This window comes from Schistocerca serialis, chromosome 7, assembly GCF_023864345.2.
Source record: "Schistocerca serialis cubense isolate TAMUIC-IGC-003099 chromosome 7, iqSchSeri2.2, whole genome shotgun sequence".
In the NCBI taxonomy this organism is placed as follows: Eukaryota; Metazoa; Arthropoda; class Insecta; order Orthoptera; family Acrididae; genus Schistocerca; species Schistocerca serialis.
The window spans coordinates 516,167,740-516,186,007 of NC_064644.1; the positions used below are offsets into that span (position 1 = coordinate 516,167,740).

The following is an 18,268-nucleotide window of genomic DNA, read 5'->3' on the forward strand; positions in this document are numbered from 1 at the left end:
AGTCCTTACCACGTCAGCTAGCTGCCCGAAACAAATGAGAATCTCTTCCGATGCAAAGTGACACACATGTTGGTACTGACATGAGTCACATCCTGCAATTTCTGCACTCTGTCCTCTTCGTATCATCTGGAGGCATCCTTTCGACATCTGGAATGACTTCTCCCGGTATGCACACACATTACACTCTAGTTTCCTTCTCCTCCTTGGCAGCTCTGTCCCTAAGGCGCCCTACTGTAGACTAACGTTGGAGCTCCCATTGAAACATTCCCGTCTCGTCTATATCTCTTTTGTTATTACGCAATAACCGTCTCCTCTATATCTCTTTTGTTATTCATAACCTTCCCTTTTACAATAAACTATGAAACCTTTCCTTAGGATTTCTATCTCTTGCTTAATAATAAGAAATGAAATCTTCCCTTTGAAATTTATTCTCTTTCTCTATCTTCGCATACAAATTTAATTGCTGCTTATTAAAAGTAATTTTCTGATTATTTCGACGAATGTGTCGTCGTCATGGCCCTCAGTCGTTATCTGCAATAACCCAAAACTGTTCCTTACCTTTTTTACTGTTACTGGATCGCCATCTGACTGCTACATCGAACTGCGACATGAATATACTTACTCTGCTTTACTATATTCTATTAGCTGCTGGGGGGCTTTCATAATAAGTGGCTGTATTTATTACCAAAGGTGACGTCATTCTTTAATAGCGAAGCTGACGTTATTCTTTAATTAATTAGACTGAAGTTACGTAATTCATAGTTAAACTTTTTCTTGACAACAATAAAATTTTGAAAAGTTTTGCGTCGATGGTTTTTGGGATGGATTATAATTAGAAATGCAATATTGCTGGCAAAAGTTAATTATATTCTGAATGAAATGATTTTACAAACGTACAAATGGGATTTACTTTTTACAATAATCTTACAACTAGCAATGCGCAAACATACCTTCAGTAGTCTTGAGTTTCTCAAAAAATTAATTCAATAATATTAGTTCATCTTATTATAATAGTTAGCTGATGTCTCTGTACATCCGTTTATAATCTCATGTAAATCATAGCTAGTGGCTGGCAGGCACACCTCTCCTTTCAACCTCTCGCTTCAGACCTGCTACCGACTTTCTTCACTTCTCGCTTACTAGTGACTTCCTACGAACGCTAAAGTGCGGTCTCTCCTGCCAACAATGCTTTCTGGTGCAGACAATCCCTGCTACCATTACAAAATGTATCAATGCGCGGTCTTTCCCGCTCTTTTCTTAAAATTTATCCATTCGCGGTCCCTCCCACCCTTTTTAAAATTATATCAATTTGCGGTTTCTCTTGTCAACAATACTCTGGTGCAGACATTCCCTGCTATCACAATTATTCCCAACATGAAAAATATTAATTATTCCTACTGAATCCTATTAATAAAATATAAACATCTTTCATAAATTGCGATTTGACAATAAACAATAGAAATACACACGTCTTACATCATCTACCATTAAACCCATCCTCTCTGAATACTCTGGCGTGGCTGGCCGAGAGGCCTCCTCTGGAACAGGGCGAGCGACTGCATTTGGCTCAGGCACCCTGTCAGCCACAGGTAGCCCCAAAACCTGTTTGATAGATGAACCGGGGAGGCCCTCCGATAGGCCCCTCAAAGTCCTTCGCTGGCTGCCACATCTTGGAACGACTTCCCACTGGATCAAGCGTGAGGGGCCAACCTTAGTGCAGGCAATACGTGGGGAGGCCGCAGTAGTGGACTCTGAGGGACAAATAGGAAGTGCTGGACGTCCTTTGCATTCACACGTTCGGCCCCCTACAGGGGTGCCCATTGGAGGCAGCTGCAAGCTGTGTGGCCGAAGCCAGCGCCCCCTGGAGTCACGAGTGAAATGTCGCCAACTCAGCTCACATCTGACTGCAGTAATTACAGTTCCTATCCATACTACAGACAGCGAAAATATGCTCTAGACAGTCAATAAACGCGAACCTGTGGCTGATAAATAAACACATCCGAAATTAACTAGTTTAAACTAAAGAGCTCAGAGGAAATTTAAGATAATTCGCTTCTTATGAGTATCTGTAACAAACTCACAAAAAGAAACGCTGTCCCCTGACGTGTTGCAGTCACGAAAGATAGCACTAGACTGAGGCCTGTAACTACTGCAGTGGCTTTTCAGACACAAAAAATGGCTGGTACGATGCAACCAGTGGTACTATGTGTGGTGTCACCGCCAGACAGCACACTTGATAGGTGGTAGCCTTTAAATCGGCCGCGGTCCGTTAGTATACGTCGGACCCGCGTGTCGCCACTATCAGTGATTGCAGACCGAGCGCCGCCACACGGCAGGTCTAGTCTAGAGAGCCTCCCTAGCACTCGCCCCAGTTGTACAGCCGACTTTGTTAGCGATGGTTCACTGTCTACTTACGCTCTCATTTGCCGATACGGTAGTTTATCACAGCCGTCAGCTACGTCATTTGCTACGACCTAGCAAGGCGCCATATTCAGTTACTATTCTGAACAGATAATATTGTGAATCATGTACAGACAAGAGCGACGTCCATCATTAATGGATTAAAGTTAAGTATGAAACTAATTACGTCCGCTTTCTGAATTCTCATTCCTTGTCATGTTCCAGACCTCACGTCAGTGTAGTTCTTCCCTCCTCACGCCAGCCTGCGTGAGCTAAAACACGTGTATTTCGGCCTCCTCTAGTAACACGGTGTTGGCTCTTCTGCCAACACAACACTGTGCACTACATAGAATATAAATTGCGAAACTCTGTCTGATAAATAAACAAATACACATGAAATTAACAAGTTTAAACTAAATTATGTCTATTGTATTTCCATTTTTAAATTGTATATCTTACCTACCTGATTAGTGGCTCTAACATACCATGCTGCCACACATAGAACAGCAGTTTTGTTTCTCCTGATGATCCTCCTGGGTAGTCCCTGTCCGGAGGTCCGAATGGCGGACTATTTTCGTTGGAAATATTTTTCTCAAGCAGATGCAATCATCATTTAACCATGCAGGTGAACTCCATTCCATCGGGAAAAATAACCGCTGTAGTTTGTCCTCAGCGTTTTGCAGTACCAGGACATGAAGGCCATGTTGGCTGATGTTACAAGTCCAGATCAGAAATCATCCAGACTGTTCCCCTGTAACTACGGGTATCGTTGAGGCACGTAAGCCACTCCACCTCGGCAAGGTCTATGATTTCACGGGGGCACGAAGTCTCATACGAGTTTCTCTTATGTGTTGTACGATGTGATATAATCGAAATGACAGCTACGAGACCATTACACTACCAAAAAGCAACGTGCTAGTTCGAAAGTTATAATTTTTAAGGATTTCTGAAGATACATGGTAATAAAATTAAGTTCCTTAATCTCTTTTATACATCATCCGATCGGTTGTATTTTATAACGGAATGGTAGGCCGAGTCATCTTGAAGACTTTCAAGTAATTTACGGTACTCTACAAGGTGAGTCAAGGTGAATGTGTCGTATGTCGGAAACCGTGTGGTTAAGATAAGTGTTTTTATAATTTCTCCAACAGCAAGCAGAGATTCAATCAAGTGGCTCAACGTATTGATTTAATCTGTCGATCAACGACCTGATATGAGTCGTTATACTCAGGCTGATAAGTCCTAACGGTATAAACGCACAGCGTACCGTCTGACAGTGGACAGTGCGGCAACAGTGTGCACGATTCCGTCACTGCGCTGCAATGTGGACAGGTGAGAAGAGCAAGTGAACAAAATGTAAAAGATGTGTGTATTTGTATGTTGGTATTCTAATAGGATACTAGATCTTAATGATGGGAATATCGAACTGAATGAGTATCAAATCTACTGCACAGCCTTTTTTTTAACGTTCGCTTACTTCATAAAATATTCTGGCTCGAGAACGCCACTGGTTCGAATTAACATAAACGAATGGAGAAGAGCAATTTAAGGTAATCGAAACAGTCAAATATCAGCAGAGACTACAAGGTTTTGTGGCAGATCCATCAGTGATGTAGTGGGTTTAGAAACTCCCCGCAGAAATAATTTCTTTCTGTTTTATCCTTCAGAGTCGTTTACTCCGTGTATCCACTATTTACACTTTCCTCCAGTGAGACGAATGCTTCATTGTTTTGTAGATCAGTTTCACTTCGTTAGCTGGCGAAGAATGCGCTTCACCGCTAAAGAAAGGTGGGAAGGGAGAAAGGGAGAATGAAAGAAAAAAATTGAGTTTAATAATTCACTGACGCTTCCCGTCCTCTTTGTAGACGAAGCACTAATTCGGGAAGGACGAAGACAGTGTACCATGGCTCTCATGGAAGAACCAGCCCCCCCCCCCTCCCCCACGTTTCCTGAAGTGACGCAGAGAAACAGCGGAAAACCTAAACTGGGCTCGTCGTGCAAGGATCTGAATCCTCGATCTTCCCATACGCTGGACCATCGTCTCAGTCACATTGATACTGCTACTGAATGTGTATAGTTACAAATAAAAAAATTACCTTACTGCTAACAACAATAAATTCACCGTATCCGAAGTTGAGAATTTCTTTGCGAAAGCTCTCAGTCAAATGACTAGTGAGACCTCTATGAAAATTGTGAACACTACTGGAAGCGTCACCAGAGATGCGGCCAAAAGCAACGGCATTCTGAAAGGCTATGAGAATAATTTAGTTATACAATGAGGTGACAAAAGTCATGGGATACCTCGTAATATCGTGTCGGGCATCCTTTCGCCCGACGTTGCACTGCAACTCGACATGGCATGGACTCAACAAGCTGTGGAAAGTCACTGTAGGAATATTGATTGATGCTGCTCCTACAGCGTCCCACAACTGCAAAGGTGTTGCCGGCGCAGGATTTTGTGCACGAACTGACCTGTCGATTATGTCCCATAAACATTCGATGGGATTCATATCGGCGATCTGTGTGATCAAACCATTCTCTCGAATTTTTGTGTGTCCATCCTCGTGACTGGAGGTCTGGGAGACTACCGCTGTTCACTACTGTAAGAAAAATGAAACACCTACAGCTGTCCTTATGGCGTCATTTATTGTGTAGATACCAGTTTCAGCGCTTCAGTGCACCATCTTCAGGCCTTAGTTGATGCTGGAGGGATTATCACGATCCATGTATACGATGCATGAGTGGACAACATCACTGCTTTATGCAGACTACCTGTGACTGTGATATTGTCTCTCCACCCATCAAATGACGACTCACAGAGCTGACAGTTGGATGGTAGAGAGACAAACGCATGAAGATGGTGCACTGAAGCGCCGAAACTGGTAGTTATACAATAATTGACATCATAATAGACGGCTGTAGGTGTTTCATTTTCTTGAAATCGATCAAATTGTTCCAGAATGTTCTTCAAACCAGTCACGAACAACTGTGGTTCAGTGACATGACTCATTGTCATCCTTAAAAATTCCATCGTTGTTTGGAAACATGACGTCCACGAATGGCTGCAAATGGTCTCAAAGTAATCGAAGGCCAGAGGACGCAGTCCATTCCATGTAAACACAGCCCACAGGTTATGAAGCCATTGCCACTGCCAGCTTGCAGAGTTCTTTGTTGACAACCTGAGAGCATGGGTCCATGTGGTCTGCGGCACACCCGAATCCTACCACCAGCTCTCACCAACTGACTCATAAGACCTGGTCACGGTTGTCCAGTCGTCTGGGGTCCAAACGATATGCTCACGAACCCAGGAGAAGCGCTGCAGGCGATGTCATGCTGTTAGCGAAAGCACTCTCATCCGGTGCCTGCTGCTATAGCCCATTAACTCCAAATTTCGCCACATTGTCCTGACGGATACATTCATCGTACACACCACATTGGTTTCTGCAGTTATTCTACACAATGTTGCTTGTTTGCTGGCACTGACAACTCTACACGAACGCTGCTGCTCTCGGGTTTTAAGTGAAGGCAGTCGACCTTACGTTGTCCGTAGTGAGACGTAATGCCTGAATTTTGGTATTGTCGGTACTGTCTTGGCACTGTGGATTTCGGAATGTTGCATTCCCTAACGATTTCTGAGATGGAATGTCCCATGCGTCTAGCTACAACTACCATTTCGGGTTCAAAGTCTGTTAATTCCCATCGTGTGATCATAATCAAGTCGGAAACCTTTTCAAATGAATCACCTGAGTACAACTAACGGCTCTGTCAACGCACCGCCCTTATATACCTTGTGTATTCAATGCTACTGTCACTTGTATACGTGCGTATTGCTGTCGCATGAGTTTAGTCACCTCAGTGTTCATCTGCTCGAACGGTGCAACGGAAAACTGTTCTAAACCAGATTCTGACAGCGATGTGAGTGACGCTTTTCAGTGTAATTGTAACGTGGAGTGCCTTAATCTACATTCTGCAACACTTCTGCGTAGCCGCGCGAACTATCGACAACAATCATTCCTCTTACGCACTGTACAATCACCATAGTAAGAGATACGGCTGTTTCGATCATCCATTATTTCGAGTGCAGAGTAAAATGCTTAGATCACGACTGGAGAAAGTATCAGATCAGCCGAAAGACGATAAGTCGATAAAAGACTTCCACACTCTAATTATTGTACAATGCTGATGAGTGACACAGTGAACTTCTATTGCACTGACACTAGAAGCTTATTAATGAAATTAGGAATGTGATGTTGTGATAGAATTCCAGATGAATTGGTCGTGGATTTTCTAAGCCTTACCGCATTGCATTTTGGCAGTAAGCAGTAGAAGAAGGTAATCAATTTTGTTTTAATTTCGTTTCTTTTGGAGAAATCTTTGTTGCACTAGCCTTATCGTATAGCACGCCGGATTTATTACTTCAGTCCACAGCAGTTCGAAAATCATCGTCACATTCGTAGGAAACCTGCTTATATGTGCCGAGAGCAGTTTCTTGGAATAAGCTTGTAATTCTGACGTAAATGCTTACAAATGGTTTTGTAAACGCGACCTATTATATAAATATAGGCAATAGGTGAAAACGTACAGTAAATAAACGTAGATTCTATTGTGGGGAGCGTAGTAGAAATTAAAAGTTTATTATAGTTAGTAACCTCATATTTACGTATTCAAATATTTTGATTAGTATTTCTGTATTAAGAGTATGCTGTGGTACATAACTGATAAGCACTTACACTGAACAAGACTACATGAAAATCAGCATTTCCAGCACGTCTGTGTTGCAGCTACGTGGGCGACGCCATTGCCGCTGGTGGTGGTTCTGGTGATTGGGACGCTGGTGTCAACAGCAGCGGCTGACCTCGAGGCGCGCTATGACGAGATCAGTGGACGCCTCCTCATCTCCTCCGACAAGTGTGAGTCTGTAGCCACCTGCCGCGCTAATTCCGTACTGATGGTAGCCATCAACGTTTCCCTGCCATCTGGCATGTTTTTATGTTGTTACTGAGTACCCGGCGTTGCTCTTGTGTAAATCTATTCCATTTCTATTAGTCTTTCCCCTCTCTATACCTCTCCTCCCCCACCCGTCTAACCATGTCCTTCTCCCGCCTGTTTGTATACACCGCCAAGACGCCGTACTCTCTACATCCTCCTGCTCATCTCTCTGTGTCCATCTGCTACTCCCACCTCTCTCTGTCCTTTTGCTCCTCTCCTCTCTGTCCACATTATCCTTCCTCCTCTGTCCATCTCCTCCTCCGCACTCTGAATCCCTGTAGGATCGTTTTCTGAGCTCAAATCCTCCCCCCCCCCCCTTTTACGTACTATGGTCCTTGACATGGTGCAGCGGATTGCATGCCTCAAAGATATGTGTAGCTCTATCGTAAGTGCAACGACAACGGAGTGGTATCTGTAGAAAACCAAGACAAACGCGTGGTTCTTGTAGCGGCAACAGTCTGGATGATTGAATGATCTGGCCTTGTAAAATCAGCCAACATCGTCTCGCTGTGCTGGTACTGCGAACGGCTGGAAGCACAGGGAAACTACTGCCGTAGTTTTTCGCATGGGCATGCAGCTCTACTGTATAGTTAAATAATGATGGCACCCTCTCAGGTAAAATATTCCGGAGGTAAAATAGTCACGGATACGGGTCTCCAGGTGGGCAATACTTAGGAGGATGTCCTCATCGGAAGAAACAAAACTGTCCTTCTACAGATCCATTAATCGGACACGCAGGTTAGAAAATTCAAACAGGGAAATGGATAAGTTGAAGTTAAAATATTGTGAAGTTCAGTGGCAATAGGAACAGGACTTCCCGTCAGCTGAGTGCAGGGCTAATGCAGCAGTAGATTTAATGAAAAAGAAAACAGGAATGCGGGTAAGTTACTATGAACAGTGAATGTATTACCGTAGACAAGATAAACAAGAAGCCCATGCTGACCACCTTGCTCCGCAAATGATGAAGAGATTAAACAAATATATGGTGATACAGAAGGAATAATTCCGGTAGTCAAAGGAGACGAAAATGTAATTGAGACGGGGGACAGGAATTCGATAATAGGAAAAGGAAGAGAAGGAAGAATAATAAGTGAATATGGACTGGCCGAAAGGAATTGAAGAGGTAGCTGCCTGATAGAATGGTAGGATTTTGCGCAGAGCATAATTTAATTATCACTAAATATGGTTTAAGGATCATGAAACAAGGTTGTATAAGTGGAAGAGACCTGGAGATACCGGTAGATTTCAGATTGATTTTATAATGGTGAGATTGTGACTTCGGCACCAGATTTTGAATAAGACATTTCCAGGACAGATGTGGGCTCTGATTACAATTTACTGTAGATTAAATTGCAAAAAATTAGGAAATTAAGGAAACGGGACCTGGATATGTTGAAAGAACCAGAGGTTGTTGAGAGCTTCATAGGGTCATTAAGCAACGATTGGCTACAACAACGGAGAGAATACAGGAAAGACGATAAAATAGTAAAGGCAGCAGAGGTCCAAATTTGTAAAAATAGAAGGCCTACTAGAAATTCTTGGATAACACAGGATATATTGAATTTAAGTGATGAAAGGATAAAATATAAGAATGCAGTAAATGAGGCAAACGAAAGGGAATACAAACGTCTAAAAATGAGACTCACAGATAGTACAAATGGCCAAGCAGGAGTGGCTGGAGAACAAATGTAATCATTTAGAGGCATGTATCACTAGTGGACAGATAGATACTATCTCCAGGAAAATCAAAGAGGCCTTTTTGGAGAAAAGAGAAGCAAGGGTATGAAATCAATATCTCAGATGGGAAACCGGTACTACGTAAACAAGGGAAACCGGAAAGGTGGAAAGAGTATATGGAGGGACTATATAAGGAAAATGAACTTGAATGCAATATTTTTGAAAGTTAGAGGATACACATGGAGATGGTAGATATTATACTACGAGAACAATTTGACAGAGCAAAGACCTAAATCGATAGAAGGCCCCTTGAATAGATGGAAACCGGTACTACGTAAACAAGGGAAACCGGAAAGGTGGAAAGAGTATATGGAGGGACTATATAAGGAAAATGAACTTGAATGCAATATTTTTGAAAGTTAGAGGATACACATGGAGATGGTAGATATTATACTGCGAGAACAATTTGACAGAGCAAAGACCTAAATCAATAGAAGGCCCCTTGAATAGATGACATTCCGTCAGAACTACTGATAACCTTGGGAGAAACAGCCATAACAAAATTATTCCACTTGGTGTGCAAGATGTATTGGGCAGGAGAAACACCATCATATTTTAAGAAAAACGTAATATTTGCAATTCTTGAGAAAGCAGGTATTGACAGATATAAATATTATAGAACTATCAATTTAATAAATCATGGTTCCAAATAATAACATGAATTCTCTGTAGGAGAATAGAAAAACTGGTAGACGCCGACCTCGGGGATGATCATTTTGGATTCCAGAGAAAGCTAGGAACAAGCGAGGCAAAACTGACCATACCATTTATCTTAAAAGACAGATTAAGCGAAGGTAAACCTACGTTTCTAGCATTTGTAGACTTAGAGAAAGCTTTTGAGAATGTTGGCTGGGACTCTTTGAAATTCTGAAGGTAGCAGGGTTAAAATACATAGAGCGACAGGCTATTTACAACTTGTACATAAAGCAGACAGCAGTGTAAGACTGAAGGGGCGTAACAGGGAAACTGTGGTTGGGTTGGAGTGAGACAATGTTGTAGCTTTTCCCCTGCTTTATTCAATCTGAGTATTGAGTAAGCAGTACAGGGAAGTGAGAAGAAATAAAAACTTCGAGGTTTGCCGATGACGTTGTAATTCTGTGAGAGACAGCAAAGGACTTGGAAGGGTAGTTGAACTGAAAGGACAGTGTCTCGAAAGGAATGTAGGAGATGAACTTCAATAGAAGCAAAATAAGAATAAATCTGGTGACGCTTAGGGAATCAGATTAGGAAACAAGACACTGAAAGTAGTAGGTGATCTTTAGTGTTATGGCGGCAAAATAACTGATGATGGCCGAAGTTGAGAGGATATAAAATATAGACTGTATATGGAAAAAATAGCGTTTCTGAAGAAGAGAAATTTAATAACTTGAATACACAGTATCAATATTCAACATCGAATCCCAGATTTAAGTGTTAGAAAGCCTTTTTAAGGCATTTTTCTGGAGTGTACCCACGTATGGTAGTGAAACATGGATGATAAGCAGTTTAGGCAAGAAGAGAATAGAAGCTTTTGAAATGTGGTGCTACTGTGCAATGTTGAAGATCAGATGGTTAGCTCGTGTAACTAATGAGGAGGCAGTGATGAGAAATAGAGAGAAAAGAAATTTGCTGCATAACTTGATTAAAAGAAGCGATCGGTTGACAGGACACACTCTGAAACGTGAAGGGATCACAAAATTAGTACTGAAGGGAAATATGGAGGGATGGAGGTTAAAAATCGTAGAAAGGAACCAAGAGAGGTATAAAGTAAGCAAGAGTCAGAGGGATATGAAGAAACTTGCACAGGACAGAGTAGCACGGAGAGCTGCATCAAACCAGTCTTCGGATTGAAGACCACAACAACAATAACATCTCCTGAACTATGAGTCGTAAAGTGATATAATTCTGTAAGTAGTTTCAGCGGTATATATGCATAGTGTGTGCGGATTGTGTTGCGAATAGAGTTGGCAGCAAAGAAGTAATAAATTTCAACTTCAAGCTGTAACCAGCAGTTTTTCAAGAATGTCGGAGTTTATGACGTTATTTCTTCTGAACTATGTGTCATGTAACGACATAATTTTTCAGGTACATTCACTGATGTATTTGAATATTGCCAGCAAAATGTTTGACGAATATAGTTAGTAGCAAAGAAGTAAACCTTCATGTCTAATGAGACTGTTTTAGTGCATTAGCAGCTTAAATTTAGTAGTCTATAAACTTTTTCCCTTTCATTATTTTATGGGAATTGTCAACGAGAAAAAGTGTTGTGAATGTTTGGAATTATGTGTAAAGCTTGTAAGTTACCAAGTGTACCAGTCTCAAATACTGGAAGAATGAAGCTTTTGTAGTAGGCTTCTTTTTCACCCCATGCCCACCCCTTTGATAGGCAAGTGGTTCTTATCCTCACAGAGATTCTATCCAGACCGTAAATGATATGTGCACCACGTTTAGTCGAAATCGGCCCAATGGGGGAGATGTAGAGCGCACAGGTATACATGCATATATATATATATATATATATATATATATATATATATATAATGTGTGCAATTTCTCAGTGATTTATACAAGGCCTCTCTCCACGTAACGCAGCTGTTCTTTAACTTGTCAAATTAACGGAAATAATCTGATCAGCAAGTTGAACAAGTCATGTCCAACTTGCTGATCGAATTATTTCCGTTAATTTATCGGTCGTCTATCATCTACGATGACAGGCAGTCAGGAAGTGTAGCAGTCGCGAAAAGTTATGCTTAACAAACCGACAAGCATTTGAGATGAAGTGAGAAGAAGATTCATTCTGTGTAGTCATTCATGCATGTAACTGGAAGGACCGGTATCGCCTACTTTTCATGCAATGAGAATAGCACACTGTCTGACAAGAGAAATGAAGCACGAAGGAGGAAGGAAACTTTATGGGTTGAGAGGGTATGTATTATTATTTCGGTGATCACAATATCGAGAAACATTTGCAAAGAACATGACTGTAAGGGCCCACTTATCTGTACGATGTTACACCCAATGCGGCCCGAGTGTACGCACTGATTCGGTTGAGGAGTGTGCCATACAGCAGTTGTATCGTTTCCTGAGGTGACCTGGCCCACACCTGTTGTAACCTCTCCGTGATATTCCGGTTAATGGTGCTGGGACAGCATGGAGGTCCGGGATCACCACACTCACGTTCTAATGGGGCCAAATCTGGGGATCTGGCAGGCCATAAGAGTACCTAAACATCACGCAAGACATTCCACAGAGACACGTAGCATGTGTGTACGGTGATTGTTTTCTACAATACTGTCCTATGAGGTGTAACACATGAGGGCACAGAATGTCCATGCTGTATCGGTGTGCTTAAGCCTCTGTCGTAAGTCATCCTGCTTGCTCCCCACATCATGGCGGCAGGAGTAACACTGCTATGTCTCTCCAAAACATTGGAAGAATGGGCAGTCTCCCCACGTCACCACCTATTTCTCCGGTGATGGTTATCTGGGGTAGTGCAGAACAGAGAGATTCATGATTGAACACAATTCGACGCCGTACATCAGAATTCCACGCCTCCCGTTCACAGTGCTATCCAAACAATGTCGTTTGTGTTGTGTAGTTAACGGCTGCATGCACGTGGGACGGTAATTCGATAGTCCGACCAATTGTGCAGGACGACACATAATGTTGCACAGAGTCCATCACGGAAGGCAGGTGCAGATGTGAGGGTTATCCTCCCTTGAATGGTGGTCAGATGTGGTCGACCGAAGAGCATGCCTACCCTCCCCTTTCTATGTAGTTCACCATCAGGCCACTGTCACGTCTGAATGCTCCACAAATCTGGATACTGCGTTATTTGAACGGCCGTCGAAATGGAAGCCCCCCATTGAGGACCCTTTCAAAATCTGTCAGGTGCTGATAACGCTGACTCACGTCTCCGTATCGTTCATAGTGATCACTCAACATCTGACGCTATTAATGCTCCTCATACGATGACAGTTGGCGTTCTACCTGTCACAGAGAACGGCAACTGTCGTCATTTACATACCTGCCTCTGTTGTGTACGTGTACGAAATTACATTGACTTCCGATCATAGCTTCGTGTGCTTCGCTTTTTGTCAGGCAATGTATATCTATGCATATTCATATTATAAAAGTCCCCCGCTGCATTTTTCTGTATTTATATGACGGCTAATATCCGGAACAATAGAGGGTTTTTGATTCCGTTCTCACTAATACGAGTACACAGACACATTCGCGAGGAAAGTTTGTGTATATAAATATGTAGTCAAGTCGTAGATAATGAATAACACATGTGATAAGCCGGGGAGAATCCCTAGTAAAATATGAATCGGTTGAAAGTTTCCGTATACCATGGAGGCAGGATCTAATTTAACACAGTTAAATACAATAATAGGCGACACAGAAAGTGTGCTAAGCTGTCTTCATACCAGAATCTCTGTTGATACGTGAAAAATAAGTTTTGTGTTGAGTTGCATATATGTTATCCTGAAACGACGTTGGTCACTGTTCTATATGTAGACAGTTCAAGCTCTTCTGTCCAATGGCCCAGACTGTAAAAAAAAGTCTATAAAGAAGACGTAAGAATATGGTTCAAATGGCTCTGAGCACTATGGGACTTAACATCTGTGGTCATCAGTCCCCTAGAACTTAGAACTACTTAAACCTAACTAACCTAAAGACATCACACACATCCATGCCCGAGGCAGGATTCGAACCTGCGACCGTAGCAGTCGCGCGGTTCCGGACTGAGCGCCTAGAATCGCTCGGCCACCGCGGCCGGCAATAATATGGTCACAACATCACATGAACTGCGTAAACAGGAGGCAATAGTAATATTTTCTTTCTCGTCCGACATAATTTTGAAAAGACGATCGAGCTGCACATTTCATTTGCTGCATTTGTTACCGAGAATACAGTTGGATCATTCCCACGCACTCCGCTTAACATTAATGCACATGAAAATACTATCTCGAATTTGGAATTTTCCCTGCTGCAAATATCTTTCTTTCATTAATTCTGTGATGTGGCAGAAACTTTACAACTGTAAAAGAAATGAAGTATTTAGCTCGTTATCCGCCAGTTTCCTTCATACGGACTGATATCGCACTGTTCGAGAACTGGAGGCCTAATCTCAGATAAAGTGTAGCTCGACCTGAGATTGTTTACCAAGATTCTCTGAAGAACTTCATCAGTTGCATCATACTTAAAAATGGTTGCAGAACCTTGACACTTGCATTTACAGGAAATTTTTTCCGTGAACAATTTATTCACTCATTCTTCATGTTTTTGATGAACTAGTTCTCAGTGTTCGGGTAATATACGAGTCTGTCATTTCTGTGTAAGAATTACGTATGATTCTAACAACTCTGCGAGGGTAGAGGTAATGAGTGCTTTACTATTCTTGTTTTACTATTTCTTCGTGATTTCAGCTGCGATTCGAGCCTTTTAGGTGGTTGGGAACATTTTCACGAAGTTCGTCTTCTGTTACCGTGGTTTCTTGATGATATAGAGTGGGACCAGCTTTATGTTACGGTCCAGTAACTTTTCTGAATGTGCGCCACCACCTATTGATCTGCTTGTGGTCAAGGTTTTTGTCCATCCCAGAGCATTTTTCATCTCGTTATTCTCTTAGACGTAGCTTACCTAAGTTGAGATGGCCCTCCATTCCGTTATGAATTCGCGACGGTGGTTACTTTTAAGCGGTTGCAAATTCAACTTTTTCTTTTCTGTGTTTAATATTCTTTGCTGGATCCATTCTACATGAGGTTTTGTTGTTTTTACTACAGCGTTTTCGGATGCCGCTGTTGATATTGCTTGAACAATTTTTTATCGTATTTTTCTACTTTTTCTACGTTTGCTATTTCTTGGGCTTGCTGAATATTTTTAGATATTGCCCGTTGGTCAATTTGGTAGTTCTTTACATTTAAGTTTTCTTTGACTAAAAATATTGCTTTTTTGTTTCCTTCGATTTTCGGAGATGCCGGTACATGTGTACCTATTGTTAGGAGCAGGTGGTCGTTACCGATGCTGACTCCCTTCCGTGATATGTTGAGATAAGTATAAAATGAGATTGAACATACGTATGATCAACTGTAGACGTTCCTACATGATTAATGAAGGATGGTGCCTTAGTTTGTGTTGTCTTCCAGTACTGTTTCTAGGGCAGTTCCGCTCTTATTACTTCTGGAATCTCAAAATTTTTCAGGTCTTGCGCTTATGTTGTCCATAATTATAAATTATGCCAGGAGTGTGACGTATTACTAATAATTGCTCCTGTTTCGGTACATACATCTTTATTAGCTGCAATTTTTTGTTGGAATGTGTTTGTAACTTAAGGTTGATTCCCTGGATGTCCGAGTGTTACGCTGCTAAGTTTATTCTAATGGTAAGTATTATTTTGCTGTGAAATACTATCACTCCGCTTTTGGGTAAGTCATGATATACTGGCGCTGTGTCCACTTCATAGCTGACGTAAACGTGTAGGATCAGTCTAAGGCTGTTAGCCCTTGTTCTAAGACTCCTAGCGCGGCTAATTTTTCACTGATGATTAGTTGTCCTAATACCAGTAGCCTTGCCCTGATGTCGCTGGTACTGACAAAGTCAGCAGTGATATTTTTCTGAAGTCCCTCTTCCATGGCTGTTCTATGGTTCGTTAGGACTGCTCCATTTATTTTCCTGTAGTTTTTGTCTTTTTTGATGATGTTTCCTTAGTGACTCTGTCTATGCGGTACCTGCTTTTAAAGTTGGACAGTGATGTTTCGACTTCTTGAGTCGTCAGCTTCTCGTCTGCTATAGCTCGATTAGTGGTCGGCTTTTCTTGTGAGATGGTTGTGGTGGAGTACATTTTGGTGTCTGCTCTATCTCTTCAGATTTTTTGTGTTTTTTTAACATAAATTTCTATGTGGACTGTATGTGGAGGTGTGGCTTATTGCCAGTTAGGACAAGGTCTAATTGTTTTGCAAAGGCTTTTTAGATTATTCTTTGATAGTTCAGAATTCGTTTTTCTTTCCGGCAGTATATTGACAGGGGCTGTTGTGACTATCCCAATTAGATCGTAGGTTATGAGGAAATTCGAAATTTGTGGTAAGTTCCTATGGGACCAAACTGTTGAGGTCATCGGTCCCTAGGCTTACACACTACTTAATCTAACTTAAACTAACTTACACTAAGGACAACACACACACCTATGCCCGAGGGGTGTATATTTTGTCTTTTGGTATACTGGCAGTCTGGTTATCAATACATTTTATGTTTATGTAGGATTTAGGTTCGTTGGAACGATGGTCTTTTCGAGTACCTCGCAAGCGTGTACTCGCTCCTGCAGTTCGTGCAGTTACTGTTATCTTCGCTTGTGTCACATTCGACGTTAAAAAGATCACCTGTGCATCTTGAGCATTTCTGTGCACTGTATGTGCCTCTGTCCCTGTGAGCACTCGGATATTTGGGGCGTACACGGATATCATTCTTGATCGAATTCAGAGAGCTCGTTCACATTTATATCTTTCTCTCGTGAGTTCCTCTTCTATTTCTGTGGTGGGAGTGTAAAAATCGACCTTTTATTTCGACGCAAATGACTGCGCCTACGTTTATTTGAGATGCGAAATTCAATCAGGTTTCAGCTCGTCTAAGGTCGATATCGCGCTGGAAATGCTTTGACTATTTGTTTGATGCATGGGTGTGCGCGGTGCAGTTTCTATGTACAGTTCTATCGTATATTGATATGTACGGCGCCACATGCAAAGGAAGATCTGTGTGTTTCTTCCTTGGTTATGTTGTATACTGTCAGAACGGTTAGCCTCGATAGGTTGGCCTGTAAAATATTTGCAACTTTTTAAACATCTGAGCCCCATCACAAACAATTAGGCTAAATTTATAAACTGTCCAGTTATTTTGTTTGCGATATTCATTCTCAATAATTTTTTTTCTTAAGAGAACGCAGTCTTTGGACGATATTTTCATTCTTGCAGTGCTCCTGTGATACTTTTTGTTTGTTCCCTTTTGCTGTCAATAATTTTTATGCCCTAAGGTATATGGAAATAATCCTCTCCTAGACCGTGGCGTATGAAAACTGTGGTGAGCGATGCTGTCGTCTTTGCATACGCTGATTTTGTTAAGACGGCGTGGTGTATTTCTTCCTTTTTTTTTGTCAATATACATTAAGGGGAGGTTTGCTGTCTTTGACCCGAAAAAAGCATGTTCTTTGAGATTTTTTTTCTCTGGTTGTGTTATAGATATCAATGTCAAATTTGGTCAAAATGTTTATTGATATTTCCTCTACAAACTGGAATTTTTTCAGCCGGAAATGTACAAGAGCAAAGGCGGAAGTGCCGTCGGAACGAAACAAAATTTCGGTGTACACCTCCACGCGTGGTATGTCACAGGACAGCCGGCTCGTCTGAAAGCAAAGTTGAGTTGACGTTAGCGAAGTATATAAGATTCTTTAGGAGTTGTGCCTCGCTAAAGTTATTTTGACCATAGGGAACAAAATGGCGGCCATTTGAAAAAAAAAAACAGGGTTTCTTTCATCGGTTTTTGACTTCGTCGGCCAAGTAAAAATATTTACAGTTGATGGATCGGAATAAAAGTGGTACAACTGCTAGACAATTTAGTTAGCTTCATCGGAAACAAAGAATCATGCCAATCGGTCAGTAGATTTGAAGTTACCATACTGCGCGTTTGAAGTTTTGACTACATATAAATCCAATATTATGCAACTTAACGCTCAATCTACTATTCCGGGTCCATAAAGTAGTCCTTCCTCTTCCTCATAGAGGGAGTTATGCACGATCTGGGCCATCCTGCACTGCTCCAGAGCCGCTCGTACAGCCGGTAAGAAGCGGTTTTCGGCCGCTTGAATCCGGTGGTCGTCCGAATGCGTGGTGAACTGCGTCGAATAGAGTCCCAGGTTGACGTCCATCGTCGTCATGGTCTTCAGAATTGCTGAACACCCTTCGTTGAAGCTGCTCACTGTCAGCAAAGTCTCAATCTCCACATTCTTCGCACCAGAATGCAAATACTTGGGGGCTAACTTTCAAACACAGGCGTTCTAACTTTCATTTGAATTTTGTGTGTTTCCTCCCAAGCACCGGTACAATAACTCGTCCTCTGCAAGAAAAAACCTGGTGCGAGAAAAAGGCCAATTTCAGGCAGGTGCATTTTT

General features: G+C 41.8%; 1 protein-coding gene across 1 annotated transcript in view; it reads left to right on the plus strand.

The window, feature by feature from the left end:
* The first annotated feature begins 3,722 nt into the window (after positions 1-3,722).
* LOC126413185 (myogenesis-regulating glycosidase-like) overlaps positions 3,723-18,268 on the plus strand; it is an 81,643-nt gene continuing 67,097 nt past the window's right edge. The window contains exons 1-2 of the mRNA XM_050083080.1: positions 3,723-3,732; positions 7,182-7,310. Coding sequence (XP_049939037.1) covers positions 3,723-3,732; positions 7,182-7,310 — 139 coding nt within the window. The remainder of the gene's footprint in view (positions 3,733-7,181; positions 7,311-18,268) is intronic.